The 19,050-nt window shown below is 35.1% G+C and overlaps 3 protein-coding genes across 8 annotated transcripts in view; 1 reads left to right on the top strand and 2 right to left on the bottom strand.

Moving 5' to 3' along the window:
* Window positions 1-1,025: 1,025 nt before the first annotated feature.
* Window positions 1,026-3,519, bottom strand: LOC125659405 (uncharacterized). The gene is made up of 7 exons (XM_048891074.2): window positions 3,377-3,519; window positions 2,911-3,192; window positions 2,459-2,623; window positions 2,077-2,268; window positions 1,802-1,988; window positions 1,448-1,662; window positions 1,026-1,324 (listed from the first exon to the last, which is right to left on the bottom strand). Exons 1-7 carry the CDS (start codon window positions 3,420-3,422, stop codon window positions 1,209-1,211), a joined length of 1,203 nt encoding a protein of 400 aa, XP_048747031.1. The 5' UTR covers window positions 3,423-3,519; the 3' UTR covers window positions 1,026-1,208.
* A 3,616-nt stretch (window positions 3,520-7,135) lies between these two features.
* LOC125659406 (uncharacterized) lies at window positions 7,136-10,106 on the bottom strand. The gene is made up of 7 exons (XM_048891075.2): window positions 9,980-10,106; window positions 9,592-9,855; window positions 9,028-9,189; window positions 8,396-8,587; window positions 8,026-8,212; window positions 7,557-7,771; window positions 7,136-7,422 (listed from the first exon to the last, which is right to left on the bottom strand). The coding sequence occupies exons 1-7, from the start codon at window positions 10,023-10,025 to the stop codon at window positions 7,337-7,339; spliced, it is 1,152 nt and encodes a 383-aa protein (XP_048747032.2). The 5' UTR covers window positions 10,026-10,106; the 3' UTR covers window positions 7,136-7,336.
* A 6,683-nt stretch (window positions 10,107-16,789) lies between these two features.
* The window catches only part of LOC125659461 (protein mono-ADP-ribosyltransferase PARP14-like), a 51,643-nt gene continuing 49,382 nt past the window's right edge, over window positions 16,790-19,050 (top strand). For 2 of the 6 annotated variants that reach the window (XM_048891135.2, XM_048891133.2), the window contains exons 1-2: window positions 16,790-17,101; window positions 18,236-18,375. In XM_048891135.2, the coding sequence (XP_048747092.2) occupies window positions 16,924-17,101; window positions 18,236-18,375 (318 nt within the window). In that variant the 5' untranslated portion in view covers window positions 16,790-16,923. The remainder of the gene's footprint in view (window positions 17,102-18,235; window positions 18,376-19,050) is intronic. The other 4 variants (XM_056148338.1, XM_056148337.1, XM_048891134.2 and 1 more) reach the window with 2 other exon arrangements.

Raw genomic sequence — 19,050 nt, 5'->3', positions numbered from 1 at the left:
AACATGTTACTGGTATTCTCCCTTTTCCTCATTGTGCATAATGGAGAAGACGATTTTTATCAGTATTTTGTTTTAGTTACATACTTGTGCATGCAGTTGATATTACACTACAATCTTAGCATTGTTGATATACTGCTCCATGTGATTATATTTCATTTTTTAATTTTCTTTGCCGCGTGTATCCGCGTTTGAATTGGTCACCAGAACACCTTGCTGGTCGTAAGAGGGACTAATTGATTCGATCCTTCGGATGAAACCGCAAAATAAATCCTACGACATTGACCTTCAAAAACAATGGGCATCTTTCTCAAATGTACCAAGTTATAAGATTTGTGTAGTTTGTACATGTATTTATTGGATTACAACACGTTCTATCGAACACGTGTTTACTTGGTGTTTGGTATTTACCCTGCGATCTGATTGGCCCACTTTCTTTGGTAAAAATTTACCGCATTCGAAGGCTCTCTCAATGCAGTAACACGTTTTCCCACCCACCCACCCTCAATAAACCATATTTATTATTTATATGCCGTCTTGTGAGTTTTGTACTATACATATGTATATAAAATAAACTGCACTTCCAATAGCGCTTCTGTTCGAATGAAATAGAATTTGGAATATATGAGAGTATAAATGCAAAGCTCGACACCGGCAGTTTTAACGCTTAAAGGGGCAATAATTGTCACTTTGTCACACAAAAATTTATTAAAATGAAATTGCTGAAAAATAGAGATTTACGTCATATTTTAAATGTCGGCTTCTCTAATCATTTACCAGTCTCGTACATTTTGATAATTTTACTTCATTTTACATTTATGTCGATATAAATCCTACAAAATTATTCATTATCCTTTCGTTATACATTGAATACCTTGATGAAGTACGCCTTCGTAAAGCGCAGCATATACCCTCATTTTCAATAAAATCTATTCCTTAGATATAAACGGTCTAACAGCCGATCCGCCATTTCGAATACTGGATTTTGGCTTTCTTTGCCTATATTCTTATTGGAGTAATAACTACTGTTTAATATTTTTTGTATTTTATTTTTCAAAACAAGTTCTTGAGATCACTAGGATAGGAGAGTCCTTGATTTTCTGTAATGGAAAGGTCTCGTCACGCGCGGTTTGAGTAACATCACATGTCGATACCCCTTTCATCATGCTGTTTAGGAATCTCATTGACATCTTCCGTTGAATTCGGTACATCTACTCTTGGAAGGCATGTTGTTTAGGTTTTCCACTTTCCATTTGCATGACGTTGCTGGTATCCCTAGTATTGAGGAATTCAAAGATGGACTGCAGATATTGGAGTTGATGTGGTGCTGCAATTGTATTGATAAAGTCTCATAAGTTTTGCTTTGTAAGTAAAACTGTTTAGCTTACAATGATAGTAAAACTGTCCGCTTGTGTATATTCAGTAGTATAAACATATACCAAGTACTTACTTAGAAATTTAGACATGAAGTTAGTGATGTCTGCCGCATTCCTGGTGGTCACGTGGTTTTCCATTTGTTCGAAGTGCCACCTGACGGACTTGATGTAATCTGTGTAGATATGGAGGATGGCAGTAATGGCGGGGGTGGTGCGTGTAGTTATGTAGGTAGGTAGAAATTCTTTCAGCCAAACCTCCGTCTCGGTGACGAGTTTGGTTTCGGATAATCTTGTTTGGAAATAAAGCGATTTGTAGTTGCGTTGTCAACTATCAATTTTGAATTTAGTAGTCAATTTCAAAATATTTAGTAATAGTATATAAAAAATATATTGAAAGGATGAAAAACGAATTGCACATTCAGCCTTACCTTTCTTGAACACGACTAACAATTTCTTGGTGGAATTCCCATAGATTATTCATACTTGGACATTTAAAGGCAAAGTCATTGTCTGTCAAAAGTTGACTTAGTTTCTCATGAAACATGACTGAGGACCATTTATTCTGTTCAGCTTTCCACATGAGCATTTTCATTTTTGAAAGGAATTCCACGATATCTGAAACATTGTAATAAATTCTGGTTCTCATTGTAAAACGTGAAATCAAAATTTATATATTTCAAGATTTGCGAGGATCTACATTTACCTTTAAACTGGAAATATCGAATATGATCCACAATATCTCCGTATGTACGTCTATGCGCTGCCAAAACAATTTTCTGGGCGACGTTTTTCACAGTGGCCGTATCTGTTATCCAGTTTTCTAGAGTCTTCCTCAAGCGAGTGTCCATATTTTGGTCATCCTCGGTCATTGCAAGTGCTTGGCCCTTTAAAACATCTGGAGAAAGGAAAAGTTTCTGGAATACATGGGGATATAGCACGAAACATGTGCAAGATTCAACAAAGCATTTCAAACTTGTCATTTGTTTTTAGTGCCATGTTATGTTAAAACGGTAAGTGAATTCAAATGGCAAACTGTTCAAAAATTAATCACGACTTCATAACAGTACATTCTTAACAGTACTCACAGAAAACTATCTGGTCGACTCTGGTGGTTGCACATTGAAGATGGGCACTCAGGAGCTCTCTGGCAACATTGTGGAAAGTCCGTTCTTTGAACATCATTTGTTCACCGTTGTTATACCATGCATCAAGCATTACCACAATATTATGGGATGTTAATGGCAGCTCCACTGAAAATTCAAAGGACACCAAATCAATGTAAACAATCCCAGAAATACTATTGCTCAAGGTCTTGGCATAATCATGTTATTCGCTCCGCGATAAAGTGTAAGATTTATTTTTCCTTTAGTAAGAGTTATTTGCTCTTTAAATTTGGTTTATTCTGTTAAATTACTATAGGAATATGCAAATTTTCAAACGTTTGCATATGGCATTACGGAATAAACTGCAGAGCGAATAACATGATTATGCCAAGGTCCTCAATGCTCACTTGGTATCCAAATAATTATATTCTTACATTTATACGGTCCATTTGGGAAACTGCCGAAGTATGGTTTGAGAAGCTTTTTAACAATTTCATTTGATGAAAATGGGTCGCGTTTGTCATATAGTCCCCGTAGGTGGAATAGGGATCTGGTAAATTCTGGCGTAGACTCGCTCCATGGTCCTGTACCGCTCATCGAGTACTCGGGCAGATTGGTATCGACTACATACTGCTTTAAGCGTGCTACGAGTCTCTCTAGTTGTCCGACAGCGACATGTAACTCATCCTCAGAGCCAATAGGCTTAGAGAGTGAACCTGAACGAAAATATAAACATTTCATGTGAACACAAAAAAATCCTTCGCTTGTTAAATTGACAATACTAACATTACGTGCTCAACGCATCGTGCGTGTTCGAATGATTCAGTTTCTTTCAATAACGCTAGATAATACTTGCTAATCCACTGAAAGTGAAAAAAAAAATGTGACAAAAAGTCTTACCGTGAAAAACTACGACCAAAATTACAAGAACTTTCATGAACTCCATGCCTAGCTTCTGTGACGTGACCTCAGTAACTGTCGTCTGGAAGTGCTCGCATTCACTCGATCACTCCTTTTATACCTACCCGGCGTCGTGCCTTGTAACAATGGGCTGCTAAAATTTGATGACACATGAATTTGGTTGAGGGGGATTTCAAGGAAGTAATGTATGATTCTATTATTATATAATTTATTATTTTCCTCTGAATATGACACAAATGAAGCTTTAGATAAAGTTTAATTCTAATGAAGGAAAATGTCTGTATTTTTAAATTCATAATTCATTTTCCTTGCATGGGCCTCTTCTACAGGGTATAGTGAATTGCATTTCGAATAAAGGACTCATATGGAAGAATAACTGAATTGATATAGCAGTAGAAACACAGAATGATAACTGATAATAAAATATTAACAATAGACCAAATTTGCTTAATTAGATTGAAAGCACTATTTGTCTACTGGTATTCCCTTTGAACGTTTCGAAATACTAAAAATAATGTGTCGACTGCTGAACTGTAGATCGAGAGTTCGAGTCGAACAGGGGTTTGAAATAATATTACTTTCTACTAAAACTACTTTTTTTTTTTTTACTAAATAAAGTAATTTAAAAGTTATAGATTTCAAAATATCGTTGTACATATCCTCCACTTTTCATCCATATCAATTTTGTCTGTGCAGGGTCATTCAAAAAAAAAAAGTGAAAATTAATTATTGTTCTGCACGAAAAAATAAAAGTTTTACTATCTTATCGAGTTTGTTGTTAAAATTGAGCTAGATAGTCACAAATTCAAAATTAAAATCATTGTACGTAAAAAAAATTTTTAAAAAGTTCCGCTAATAAAAATTATGAGCAGTTGAATTTCAGGTAAATTTTCAGGTAACGGAAGTTAAAATTGTGGTCAAAGCTTCATATATACACGTTATACGCTCAAACTCAAGACCTCGATTTTCTTGATATCGATACACAATTCCAATTCATATATATTTACAAAGAGGCAGTATTTTAAACTGGTTAAATTAACATTTGGTCATTTAAACCAGTTTTTATGAAAAAAATTTCATGCTGTTAAATGAAAACGTGCGATTTTCTGGTGTTAATAACTTTCGCATGTTTGGCATCTTTAAAAATCTGGCAACATATATATTTTCTTCGTTTATTTATAAAAATAACTGAATTAAGTGGAAATCAATATAAATTTCCTACTTTGAACCATTAATTGTGATAAGTCCCATGAGAATGGAGCTATTCTATACATGTATTTTGATAAAATTTCAGTTTTCTTTTTGTGAAATCATGTTTTGCAGATGTCAAACTAAAGTTCTTTTCATATCGACTAGAGCTGATATTTTCAAATATTATGAGCAAAATAGTGGTCACGGAAGTTAAATTCTTAACCGTTTAGTATTTTCGCTCTTCCCTTTCAGTCAAATAGAATGTAAAACTTTCTCCTGGATAACTAAAATGACATAAAATCTTGGTGCCACTATTGAATTCTAGTTTTTTGTTGATTATCTTAACAAAATGCTAGCTGAATCACTTTACAACGAGAACCTCTTGTACTAGTATCGGAAGTTAATATGAAATTGGCGACATTCTTCAAAATAGGTAAAATAAACGTGTTTTAGTGATTCCAAAAATATCAACAATTCTAATCCGAATATTCAATTCATTTATTCGTGTGAGTTTTATTTAATGTAGTCGGAAAATATCTCTTAAGACCTAATGTTTCTGTTTGTAAAACCCGACTTTAAATGAATATTATCTTATGACCTTAAAACGAAAAATTATCGAACGACATATCTCTTATTTTAAAGAGATGTCTCTTTTGAAAAAGAAACATTCAAAAAGGACTTTAAATTTGATTGAATTGACATTATAATGTTGATCAGATTATAAATCGCAAGTACGCAACTACCTACACATCATGTGCAAATGATGTGTACGCAGTTGCGTACTTGCGTACAGGCAGCTACGCGCCTGCAAAACAATTTACGTCTAATAATTTACTTTGGACAAACGGCAATCTCTACCCAGAGTTATCGTTCCCGCTACGCTCCACTAATACGTAATGCGTAATGCACCCTCTGGTGAGAGATTGGACAAACGGTCGGTAAGGGCAAGAGCGATAACTCCCCATAACCGTACTCTGAGGGCCTTCAGTCAAACAAACAACGGAATGAAAATGCTGTTAAACTCGATTCCAGATGGCAGTTTTTCAGAAATTCTTAGAAATGAAGCATTTCCGTTGTTAATTATTATCTTAACAGGACTAATGAGCAACTTTGCTGCTTTTTACTATTCTTAAATCAGTCTACCCGCAAGTGTATTCTCAGCAGGATTAAAACTCTGGAGCCATAGAGCGCCATTAGCTCGCTTCATGAAGAAGACATACATCTGATAACACATTGCGAAACATGCGCCATTTTTTTATGTAGTCAAAATGGACGGCGATTTCCAGAAGTTCGAGATAACAAAATCCAAAAGTATATTTGTACAGAGATGTGATAAATCTCGTTATTTAATAAATGAATCCTTGATGGCGGGATCATAGGGAAAATTGGACGAAAAACTTCAATGTGCGTTGATGCAGGTTTTACATTTGCTGTCAGCGACCAATCACATTGAAAGAATGACATAACGTAGTCATCCAAACAAACCATCAGCGACCAATCACATTGAAAGAATGGCATAACGTAGTCATCCAAACAAACCATCAGCGACCAATCACATTGAAAGAATGGCATAACGTAGTCATCCAAACAAACCATCAGCGACCAATCACATTGAAAGAATGGCATAACGTAGTCATCCAAACAAACCATCAGCGACCAATCACATTGAAAGAATGGCATAACGTAGTCATCCAAACAAACCATCAGCGACCAATCACATTGAAAGAATGGCATAACGTAGTCATCCAAACAAACCATCAGCGACCAATCACATTGAAAGAATGGCATAACGTAGTCATCCAAACAAACCATCAGCGACCAATCACATTGAAAGAATGGCAAAACGTAGTCATCCAAACAAACCATACATTCAGTGAATGAATTTTGCATGCTGGATCAAGCGAAGTGACTCGCTGTTATTGGAACGATAGCAATATAAAATCGGCGTATCAAAAATACTGTCAAATAGAAATACACATGATATTCCCCGTTAATTTCTATAGTACCCACCCATTGACCTTAAGTTTCATTTTGCATGAACTGAGAGATTTGCAAATCAACACATCGGAGCTTATTAGCTAACCCGAGCCTAAGGCTCAAGTGAGATTTTCTGATCGACATTGTCCGTCATCCGTCGTCGTTGGCGTAAAATTTTCATCTTCTCCAGAGCCACTGAGCCAATTTCAAGCTAACTTGGCACAAAACATCTTGGGTGGAGGGCATTCAAGTTTGTTCAAATGAAGGGCCATGCCCCCTTCAAAGAGGAGATATCACAAATGCCAAAATATGGTGGGGTCATTTAAAAATCTTCAAGAACCACTGGGCGAGAAGAGCTGAAATTCATGTATGAAAGCTTCCCGACATAGTGCAGATCTAAGTTTGTTAAAAACATGCCCCCCGGGGGAGGTTGGGGCCACAATAGGGATCAAAGGTTTACATATGGGCCAAGGTGACTCAGGTGAGCGATGTGGCCTATAGGCCTCTTGGGTTATCACAGAAAAAACAGTTGAAAATGTTTTTAAAAATCCCAATATAGAATTCTATAAAATGCTTTATAACCAAGTTTTATTTCAATATTTCCGTTTTATGTTCATTCATTGTATTATACAACAGAAGTTTTAACTGTTTATTTTTCAAGCAACCAAAAACAGAAAACTTTCAATAACAAATCTCTAGGCATGAACAATCGGAATTTTCTCCGTGTCTGGTACATTCACATAACTTCCATGTATGGAAAATCCGCGTCATCTAGTCCAAGTGCATCTTCTCGCCTCTAGTATTTGGGGTTTCCAGGTATTCAATGATGGACTCCAAATATTCAAGCTGATCTGGCGCTATAATCAATTGTGTTCATTAGAATTTATCGTAACTAATTTCCAAATTGTCTGCATGAAAGTATATGCTTAAATGTTTTCAAAGTAGGTATAATAAGAGCAAGAAACGACTAGAAATATTGCAAGCTACTTACTAAGGAACATGGACACAAAGTTTATGATGTCAGCCCTGTTTCCGGTGGTCATATGGATTTCCACTTTTTCAAAGTTCCGCTTTGCTTCTCTGACGTAATCCGTGTAGACTTGGAGGATGGCAGTGATGGCGGGGGTGGTGTACGTAGCTATGTATGTGGGTAGGACCTTTCTCAGCCAGGCCTCTATCTCACTTACAGGCTTCATGTCTTTAAACCTGTTATGATCAAACGAAATTTAATTCACTGGTCGTTATACATAAATGTCTAGGTTGTTCGAAGTTTAGGAGTGAAAAAATAAAAAATAAAAACGGAACAGGGGATAATTACAATAATCGAAGTTTTATCTATATTTTTAATTTTGAAATTTTACTAAGTTTCTTTAAAATAACAGAATTACTTGACTAGATCTGGTATGAAAAATAATTTTGTCACAAACGGGATGATATAATCAGTCTTACAATACCCTTACCGTGATTGAAAACTGGCAGCAATTTCCCGGTGGAATTCCCATAAAGTTCCCAGACTCGGACATTTTAAGTTGATGTCATTGTCCTGTAAACGTTTATTTAATTCATCATCAAACGTACCAAGACTCCATTGTTTGCGTCCAGCTCTACGTAAGAACATCTTCATCTGCCCCAAGAATTTCATCAAATCTGAAATATTGAAGACAAAAAATACTTGAACAGATCAAATGTTAACTGTTCATACACAAACACAAAACGATATACATGTACTAGCCTTGAGGAAGACTATGCATCCAGTACACTCGTTTTTATTGATTACATGTTTTAGTTTACGGACAGTGAGAAGGACGTCTTACAACATGGTAGATGTACCTTTCAGCTGAAAATGCGTGACGTGTTTCATGAACGTCCCGTAGATCTGTCTGTGAGCAGTGACAGCAATCCTCCTGCTCACATTGTCCAGTATAGAACTGTGCGGTATCCAGCTCTCCAGAATTGTCCGGACAGACGTGTACATATTCTGGTCATCCTCGGTCATGGCACGTGCTTGGTCATTCAAAACATCTGTATATAGATTAAGGACACACGTGTTACATGGGTGAAGTGAGATAAAGTACTTTCTTACTCATTTTGTGAACGAGATGCAGCACGAATCATGAATGAAATCGGTTAATATACATGTACATGTATATGCATTTCCCCCATTTGTTTTGGAGAAGAATCATGCAATGAACAGACAAATAGATCATGCAGTTTGTACTTGGGTCAGAATCTTGTTTAGGCTGAATATACTATCCCCTTTACAGATTCCATATTACTTAGAGAGAAAAGTTGAAAAATTCGTAAGCAGAACTTTCACGTTAAAATACAATCTGATTAAAATCAGATCTTTGATCCGCTCCATTATTATGTCACTTTAAAGTGTAGCACCACAACAATAACGAAACGGACCAATTTTAAAGATCTGATTTTAATCATTTTGGTTAAAATACAACCATACTCACAGAAAACCATTTGGTTTATTTTTGTTGTTGCGCACTGAAAATAGGCACCCAACAGCTCTTTGGTGACGTTGAAGACAGTCCGTTCTGTGAACATTTGGTTAGTGTTGTTGAACCATGCATTCAGCATTGTCACAATCTTATGTGGTGTTAAAGGTATCTCCGCTGGAAATTCAAGAGACATTTTTTGAAAATATATTGTGGTATGTTCATGAGGAACTAGCCATCAGTACAGTGTTGATTGCATGCTACACCAGAGAAATTGATATGGATGAAAAGTGAAATATTTTGGAATCGAAAACTTTCAAATTTACTTTAGTCAAAAATGCAGTTTTAGAAGAAAGCAATCCGAGGAAAAAGTAAAACTCCTGGTGGACCCGAACCCGCGACCTATAGTTCATCAATCGACGTACTAACCTACTGGGCTACTCAGCTAGGCAATAAGCTATGAAATGAATAGACTGATATTGCCGATATTTACATTTTCATACATGTTTTAAAAGGAAGTCAGCCATTATGACGATATAGAATACATCCTTAACAATGCTAATCAATAATTACACTCACTTGTATATGGTCCTTCTGGGAAACTACCAAAGTATGTTTTCAGAAGATTCTCAAGCATGGTGTGGTGCATTTTATATTTCAGAGAGGTCCATTTATGTGGTACACGTGGAACAGATAGTTGTGGTTCGGTGGGAGGGCGGGTGTCGGGCAAAGGGGATACGATCGTATCCCTGCCAGCCTCATGCCACCTTTCTATGAGTCCCTGTACACGTTCAATGACAACACGTACATCATCCTCAGAACTATTTGGATTTGAAAATGAACCTAAAAATGAAGATTAAAAGAAAATGATACATAATGTAAAGCATGGTAAAATTTTACACTCCTATTTTATGAGTGTTCGAATGGTGCAAGTATATCAATCTAGACAGTGGAAAAAATGTCTTACCGTGAAATACTACGCAGAAAACCACGAGGACTTTTAGGAACTCCATGTCTAGCTTCTTCTATCGTCTGTCTTTTACTGTCTCAGCACGGACTTATATACCTGACCGGAGCTGTGCTGTGTCACAATTGGCTGTTTAAATTTGATGATATGCGAATTTTCGATTATGGGGATTTTAAGCTCAAGGAAGTCGGGAATTTATGTATCTATTTTGGACTCTGAATTAGAAATAGAGTATTCCATATTCTGTATGTTGATGTTATAGAAATGATGCTAAAATATTAATGAAAATAGTTAATGATAAAAGAATACTACACACAGGTATATATTTCTAATGATATCAATAATTGAAATACCCCATGCAGGCCTGCATTATAACGATATTTTGGGGAGTAGGGTAATATTGGCCTTTGTTCAGTTTTGGATGATGGTTCTGTAAGACATCTATAATTAGGTCACTATTTCTTACTTTGATATTACTCCTTATAATTGTTTGGAACATTGCATCCATAACGATTACAAACTGTTAAGGAAGATAGCTCCTTAACTGCGCAGGATGCTACAACTAAGTATTTACTGGTTCAATACTGATCCCATTGGTGCAAACATATTACACATATATTATTGAACCCAATCCAGTTGAAAAAAATTGTATCAATTCCAATTTTGAAAGGGTTTGACAGTAACCATATTTTGTGACTGAAGGATTGATTACATGTAATCAAAAAGTTCTAAATCTGCATGATAATACAGTTTCTGTTTCATTCAATATATCTTCTATTTTTATACTCCTATACGTGTATTTCAGTTTTATAATTCATGATACAGGTAGTTGAGACTTGGAACTAGTGTAAATGTTGTAATTCACTGCTTTGGTTGATATATTTTTCCAAACAGAACATTGATTCTTAAAAACGTTTAGATTAATTTACTCGAAACTTTGCATAAAAATTCAGTATTTTTGCCAATAATTTAAAATTTTCGTCTCTAACCCACACTTTTTAAGTCCCATTTTAAATTTTAAGACAAGGCTTTGAAAATTATGTGAATTTTTAGAAATTAACATTACTCCTAATATGTCGTTTTAAACTTTCAAATTTTATATCATGAATTTTTTCCCCCGTATATCAAGTGCAAAAAGGTCATTATTTATTTCTATTACTAGTATTAAACTTATTTTTATAGTGTTAGAAGACGCATGTATCTATATTATGTAATGATTCATATGTGTTGCTTTTGTTGTGTTGACAAATCAAGTTTAATTGAATAGATTTTAAGTGTAAAATGGTCATGTTTAGAACACTGTAGCTCAATAACAAGCATTGCGATCCCAGTTTTTCTCTTTAAATTCCTAATTCTCCTTCAAATGAAAAATACACTTCCCAAAAAAATTGACATTACTCCAAATTTCAGGTGCGAACCTCTTTCAGTGCGCCTTCATTTTCCTATAAATCTGCATTGTGTACTGTGGTGTGGGTCCACATCTTTATTCTGATCCTTCTCCCCGCACCTTTTTATAGTCGTAATTACAGCTTTTTTTTTTTTATCAGTGTTTATTTCGCTATTACGACTTTTTATGTGTTTTTTCATATTTGATCTCATTAGATTTCCGTGCGGTATAGTTAAAAAAATTGTGATTTCTTTTGTTTGATTAATTAAATGGACAGAAATCAATATATACTAGCTACATGTGAACATGCAATAATAATGAAGGATTTTTTCCCCGGATGTGTTAAGTTTTCAATTCGAATACCTGTATCGGCATGTTCAGTCATGCGGTCCAATAGAACCGGTTTTAATCGGGTAACGTTCAGGACGACACGCTTGAATTTTTTACTATTCCATTTTGTATCGACATGGTGTTAAAATATTAAAGCTGCTATGTGTCGTTGCTAGTTCATTTAGTGTGTTATGTTGTTTTATTACTGATCTTGTATCAGAAATGAATGGGTTTTAAAGGAGAAAGAAAGAGAGGTGTAACTGAATATTTGTCTTATTAGAGGGATTTTCAGGCATGCTTTCATCAGATTTTAGTCAAGGTATACGAAAGAATTATGATGATTGATTGATTGTTTTGATGTTTTTCGCCACATTCAACATTTTTTCAGTTATACAGTGGCGCCCAGTTTTTATTGGTGGAAGAGAGAACACAGATACAATGTAACAGGGAAGAGACCACCGACCTACCGCAAGTAAACTGGGAAACTTTCTCACTTACCAGCGCCGACCAGAGGTGAGAGGCCGTGTGATTATGAGCGCGATGCTCTAACCACTCGGCCACGGAGGCCCCAAAAATTATGATGACACTGAATTTCAATTTATCGTTTACATCTCTGGGTTCAGGACGATATCACGCCGAGTTTCATAGTTAGTGTAGTCTCTGTATCATATGTAAGTTTCAGAGCTCTTGTACAAAGACTTTTGGTCAAACTTAATCACAAGCATATATAAGAGATATATATACAATTCTAGGAGGCCCATCTATATTGTATATTGTACAGCCATGCACTGCCATAACCCACAAATTTCCGTACCAATGAACTATCATAGAAAATACCCAGGATCAATTTACTTTATTTCGTTGTAAATTCTCAAGATTGAGCTGCCAGTTACTGCCAATGAGGAGACCATTTGATTGGAGGCACTGCATTATCTAGGGATTTAATCTGTAGCTACACGCGAGTTGTGGCATCGTTTTGGTTTTGGAGAATTTTGCGAGTTCAATATCTATGATTTTGGTTCCTGGTTAAAATCTAATTTGGCGATAATTTCTTTACTTCAACAAGAGGAACTTGAATACAGGAAAGAGACTCTCGAAGCCGTTTAGATTCTCCTTGTTCTCCTTTGAGTCCATTCATTACTTTCTAACGAAAGTAGAATACTAATAAATAACACACTATGTGGAATTAGCAACGACACGCTGCAACTATTTAATACTGGGCATATTAAATGTACAAATACATAATTGTATATCATATATCATAAAGTTGGATTAAATAAATTTACTTAAAAATGCATTTCATAAATTAAATTTAAACTCATGTGTTTAGCTGCCCGTGTCGTCCTAAACTGGTATTTAACACCTATGCATTCCCTTATAAAGCTTTGCTATGAAACAGGTTCTAAAGAACCACGTGACAGAAACAGGTATTCGAATGAAAACCTTGTAATTCCGAACAAGTAATTCATTATTACACCAAGTAGAAATTGATTTCTGTCTAATTCGTACCTCAAACGACAGAAATCACATTGGTTTGGTTGTCACGATGAGTTTAGATTTTGCCTTGTTTTTCATTCATTACCAATCAAGAAAACTTGCAAGGTGTGAAACGCGTTGGCCATCATCCCTTACTGCTTCCTTGTCGAACACGCAGTTACGTGAAATTTTTAAAGCGTTTTGAATATCATTGATAATATTTATTTTTAATATTTAGACACTGGTGTGCATAACATCTTCTGAATCTATGTGTACAAACATTATCGATGAGACACAGTTAGATGATCTATTTATCCCACAGTAGTTTATTTATAAGCATCCACACTTCTTTGTTTTACAATATCAATAGACTACTGATATTTGGAATATTTCATACCATAAATAGTTCGATTCTAAATGAGACAGTTCCTTCCTGGCATTTAGAACCCAGCTGTCATTGCTTGATAGCATTTCCTTACAATGAGCCTCGAAAATACTGCTACCGTACAAAGTGATATTTTTTTTTTTTTAAATTCCTAGTTTCATTTTTAACTCGAATGATAGTTACGCCTTATAAACAGAGTTGTTGAAAGTTTGATGCACGTCTAAGTTTTGTTTAAAGGTAATAGAATAGTATTTTACGAAAACTGAATAGCTCATTTAAAAAAAAGTAAATAAAAGAAATCTAACTCGTTATATAGTATCCCGTTATAACAAGTTATTTATCTCGTTATAACGGTTTAGATATATCGTTATAACTTTTAGAATTATCTCGTTACAATGTGTTAGTTATCTCGTTATAACGAGTTAATATCTTGTTATAACGAGCTAGTTATCTCGTTATAAAAAGTTTGTAAATATGTATATCGTTATAACGAGTTAATATCTTGTTATAACGAGCTAGTTATCTCGTTATAAAAAGTTTGTAAATATGTATATCGTTATAACGAGTTAATATCTTGTTATAACGAGCTAGTTATCTCGTTATAAAAAGTTTGTAAATATGTATATCGTTATAACGAGTTAATATCTTGTTATAACGAGTTAGTTATCTCGTTATAAAAAGTTTGTACATGTATATCGTTATAACGAGTTAATATCTTGTTTTGACGAGCTTGTTATCTCGTTACATCTTCAAAATCCTAATTCGTGGGAGGGGTAGAAATTCAGGTTTTCATCAGCTAACACTACCTCAAATTTTCCCACACGGTTTGATTCGGGGAGAGGGCGCCAATCCTTCGCTACAAAGCTTCATTTCTTACAGTCTTCGCATTCACTACTGCTATGAAAAGAAGAGGGGGGGGGGGGGGGTGTCACCCAATATATCTTCATTTGCATATGAAAATAACAGATAATGTTCATTGTCAAAAAAGGTTCTAATTTTACATGTTTGATTTTGAATTTCTTTTAAATGAAAATGTGGTTCAACCCAGCCCACAGCTTCGACTTGGTTTTATTTCAGCTGTTAAAATCACAGAAAAACCCCACAGAGAAAAACCAACATTCATTCAAATATTAATCGTATGTACGACTTAAGTCACATATGATAAGATTTTCTTCAAATTGATATACGTTGATGATTTTTACAACATGTGTGTATTTTGAAAATAAATAAAATCAATAGGAAGGTGGAGTTGAGAACTGTAAGTTGAATAAGCAAAAATGTTTAATTTCTTTTAGTGATAATGTATTTTTATCTGTTTTTTGTACATGTAATTATTCCATATCTACAACTTGTTTTGAACTAATCTTAAATTTAGGGAACAAGAGAAAAGGCCCTGAACCGTTTCCGTCAGCAAGGGCGGATCAAGGAGGAGGGATCCAGCCCCCCCCCCTTTTTGCGGATTAAATTATTCAAGTTATCAATTTTAACGAGACTTGGAGTCAAAATGATACGAAAGGTGGATACTTGCATGTAATTGCATCATTCAAATTTATCAACTCCAGTGTATCATTTAATTCTACGATAAATAAGACGAAACACTGATATATATATATATATATATATATATATATATATATATATATATATATATATATATATATATATATCTATCTATCTATCTATCTATCTATCTATCTATCTATCTATCTATCTATCTATCTATCTATCTATCTATCTATATATATATATATATATATACGATATTTTCGTCAGATACAAGTATCGATAAGAATTCTGAAAAAGCATATGTAACATAAAAGTTTTGTTTAAGAAGTAGACAATCTTAAAGTGAAATAGAAGTGCTAGGAAATGCTCAGAATGCAGGGTTTTGCACCATTTAAGGCAGAGCTTCTGGGGGCCTAAGTGGGCCCCAGACCTATTGGGCTTTTTTCTTTTTATTTAAAGTCTGATCTGAGTATGGCGATAACAATGACTGGAACTTGGGGAACAAATAGTAAATTAAGAAAGCCATGTTCACGTATAAAATGTCTTAGATCTCCCTAAGATGTTATAAACACAAGCAAAAGGTGTACAATGGGATGGGGTGAAAAATTGTAAACAGTACCTGAAATATCAATTGCTAGACCCCCTTTCACAAATTCCTGGATCCGCCTATGGTCAGTTACTTCGTGAAATGAATTATTTACAGTATAACGAGATATTCAACTCGTTATCGTTATAACGAGATACTAATTAAGTCGTTATATAACGAGGTAGATTTTTTTTCTTTCAAAAATGAGCCCAATCGGCTTTCGTAGTATTGTGGGTAAGATCTAACATTATTTATCATCACTATTCTCGTGACATAGACGGACAGGTTTACGTGATTGTTATGTACTTTGGGATCATTGTGTCCTATCAAACCATATGATATACTACCTAGGATTCTAATCAAAATGTATGTATATACTCACTATGTGAGATCGAGGATCAAATTATATATGCATCTAAATCTATTTAAATTGCATTACAGGAACCGGTAATGTTGCCTCTAATAATAATAGTAGGGGTTTATACCATACAACCCCCTTATTGTTTATTAGTTTTTTTTATTAGGTTGTATAATGTACAATGCAGTGGCGTATTTAGGGGGGGGGGGGGGCTAAAAGTTTCAAATTTAAGGTAAGTCGTGGTCTGTCGTTTAGAAAAATGTGAACGATAAAAGAAGCAATAATTTCTTCCACTCTCGGAGAAATGAATGTCAAAATATTTTGAGTATTGAATTACTTTTATTGGGAGAACTTACATTTCCCCCCAAAACCTTTAAAATTTGCGTCATTTGATTAATTTCACCTTATCAAAAATGACATCTTCTAAAATAGTAAAAATGACTACATAGGAGACTTGTTTCAAGCCTATAAAATCTGTAAACTCCTGGGGCTTCCTGGGGCTTCGCCCTGGACCCACTGGGGGCCTCAAGGCGGGCCCCAGACCATGCACCTGCCTCATAAAATTGCCCCCCCCCCCCCCCCCCCCCCCACACCGCAATACCGGTATCCTCCCCTGCAATATATATCTATATCTATTGTAAACCTGTAACTTTGACATATAGACTTTTATGATGTATAGCACTAATTACATGTGTAAACTTGTGCAAAAGTTTCCCAAGCTTTTTGAATTCACGCATAATTTTTTAGATCCGCGCTTTATTAATCCAAGATCATGCAATCTCGAAAACGAAAGTAGAGAAATTCCAAGCACTGACTAGCCTACGTAACAAATAAGGGAGGAAGATTTTCAAATGATCATAATTAGATGTTACAGTGCATATGAACAATAGGCCTAGGGTCTTGTTGACGCTTTAGTATGTGTAGCAGAGAATCTTTATCAAGACGATGTGTTCTCGTAAAAGAGGTCCATGATGAAGTCGATGAAAACTGTCTGACTAGCTGTGTTCAGGGAGTAGAAAGCTGTCAGCGCCATAACGAACTCAGTCTTGGGAAAGGCGAAATAAGATGGATTGTGTTACTAACAACTGAAAGTGGTAAATTTTTAACACAGCTAGGATAGGTGGGAGTTAAGGACGTTGAACATTGTGAAGTCTCATAGGTTTTTTTTTAAAAAAAATATATAGATCTAGTTTCATTAATCAATATTGTCATCTGACATCATATTTATTTTCTTTCTTATGTAGTTATATAGTATTTTGGGGGAGGGGGGCAATATATCGTTGCATATGAAATCAAAGGTGCATATATATATTAAAAGTGTATCCTAAACAGAAATATCTGTGGTTGCCAGACCCGCGGCGACTTCAATGATTGCCTCAATACCTGGTAGGCTATAAGAGTTCTCAAACTGAAGGCAGTCTCTGATTATGTCCAGTCTGAAGGACAACGAGCCTATTAATTTGTAAACAGAAATGTCGATATCATGAATTATATGGGTTAGAATGCAATATGTAAGTTCGTCATTGAAGATGGTTTTCCATTGGTTTGAAGTATTTCTAAATTTAGTTCTAAGCTCCCAAAATTTCTCCGACTTGCCTCATTGGTAAAAGTAAAGAACGTCTTCTTTTGTGTGCTGATTATTACAGCTATATACTGTACAACACAATATAATTGGACTTGTAACTGTTGAATCTTTCCATTTTGTATCAATAGCCTGCTGTATGTGCTGTTCACAACTTGTTTAATGTTTTCATGTTTGCTCGCTTCACCGTGATTGACACGTATGACGTCACATACTAATGACGCGGAAATCTCTAACGAGAATATGCATATCTAGCTTTTTGCACTTTCGATACAAAATAATCACTAAAGTACGCTTTATATCGAAAAAATAATAATAGCACAATTCAAAACACCACTTTTTCATATAAATTTACAAGCAATAAAAATCGTGATAAAAACCCTTTAAGTACAATGTATACATGATAAATGAAATGCAAGATGATGAAATTCATATCATATGTCATATCAGCTATAATGTCAATATGAGACCTTGGATCTTTAGCCTAAATGGTCAGATATGATCTACATGGGATGATGACTTGGTATGGATTTTACTATCAATTTGTTTGATCTGCTCCGATATAGTATAGAAGCGGATCAAAGAATTAGATATGGTTTTAATCAGATTGATTTATATAATGCAATTTTCCCTTTGTAATTTTCAGCTGCAGAGAAACTAATCAGAGATGGACAGGTCACTCTGATTTCAAATGGACAGGAGTGGAATTGTCCAGTTGGAGGCTGTCCGGAATGTATTCTTCCTGATGAGTGGGTGGAAAATTGCTCAACCAGATCAAATGCTTCAGTGAGTGAAGAAATAGTTGTATGTAAATTACAGAGGTGTGAATGGTTGTATGTTTTACATGGCACACATATTCTTTTTGACCATCATAGATGGGTCACATTATGATTTGATGCAGTGTGTCTGTTTGTCCTCCTGTCTGTCAGGTTCTTGTGGTCAGACAAAAGCAGTACTAATGAGACTAGGGTCATTAAACTTCGTACATGTTTTGATTGATTAGAGAAAGAAGCCTATTGTTTCATGATCAAAGACTGAGGTCAAACTTACATGGGTTATTTCGTAGGCACAAAACAGGATAGAAACAAAACAAATAAAATTAGGATCAGACTTGACACTCATATTTAACAATCACAGACGGGTTGTATTTTTGTACAATGCAGTGTGTCTGTCTGTGTGTTGTCTGTGGATCTGATGTGCAGTACCTTGTTGGAAGGATAAAGGTACTAATAAGGCTAGAAAATCAAATCTGGTACACATGTTCTTCATGGTAAAGGAATTTTCAAGGTCAAAGGTCAATGCCATACTTTCAGAGATGAAGAGGAAAAACTAGGATCATTAATCTGGTGTACCTGTTCCCCATGATGTGTATTTTGAATGTTAAGAGTGTTGCTTCTTGAGTATATTTTATTTAGACTGAAATCTTCAGTTCGTTGTTTAACAAAGCCATTTTAATGACGC

The sequence above is a fragment of the Ostrea edulis genome, chromosome 9 (genome assembly GCF_947568905.1).
Source record: "Ostrea edulis chromosome 9, xbOstEdul1.1, whole genome shotgun sequence".
Classification (NCBI taxonomy): domain Eukaryota; kingdom Metazoa; phylum Mollusca; class Bivalvia; order Ostreida; family Ostreidae; genus Ostrea; species Ostrea edulis.
Note: the sequence above shows the minus strand (reverse complement) of the source record. Positions and strands in the feature narration are given on the sequence as shown.

What these genes read in the sequence shown, in the direction of transcription:
- LOC125659405 (XM_048891074.2), bottom strand. Translation starts at nt 3,422, where the DNA reads ATGGAGTTCATGAAAGTTCTTGTAATTTTGGTCGTAGTTTTTCACG. An exon ending in TTTGGTCGTAGTTTTTCACG is followed by an intron (nt 3,193 to 3,376) that starts GTAAGACTTTTT and finishes ATTTTCGTTCAG; the next exon opens with GTTCACTCTCTAAGCCTATT. An exon ending in AGTCGACCAGATAGTTTTCT is followed by an intron (nt 2,269 to 2,458) that starts GTGAGTACTGTT and finishes TCCTTTCTCCAG; the next exon opens with ATGTTTTAAAGGGCCAAGCA.
- LOC125659406 (XM_048891075.2), bottom strand. Translation starts at nt 10,025, where the DNA reads ATGGAGTTCCTAAAAGTCCTCGTGGTTTTCTGCGTAGTATTTCACG. An exon ending in CCCAGAAGGACCATATACAA is followed by an intron (nt 9,190 to 9,591) that starts GTGAGTGTAATT and finishes TTGAATTTCCAG; the next exon opens with CGGAGATACCTTTAACACCA. An exon ending in GCTGCCAGTTTTCAATCACG is followed by an intron (nt 7,772 to 8,025) that starts GTAAGGGTATTG and finishes TGATCATAACAG; the next exon opens with GTTTAAAGACATGAAGCCTG.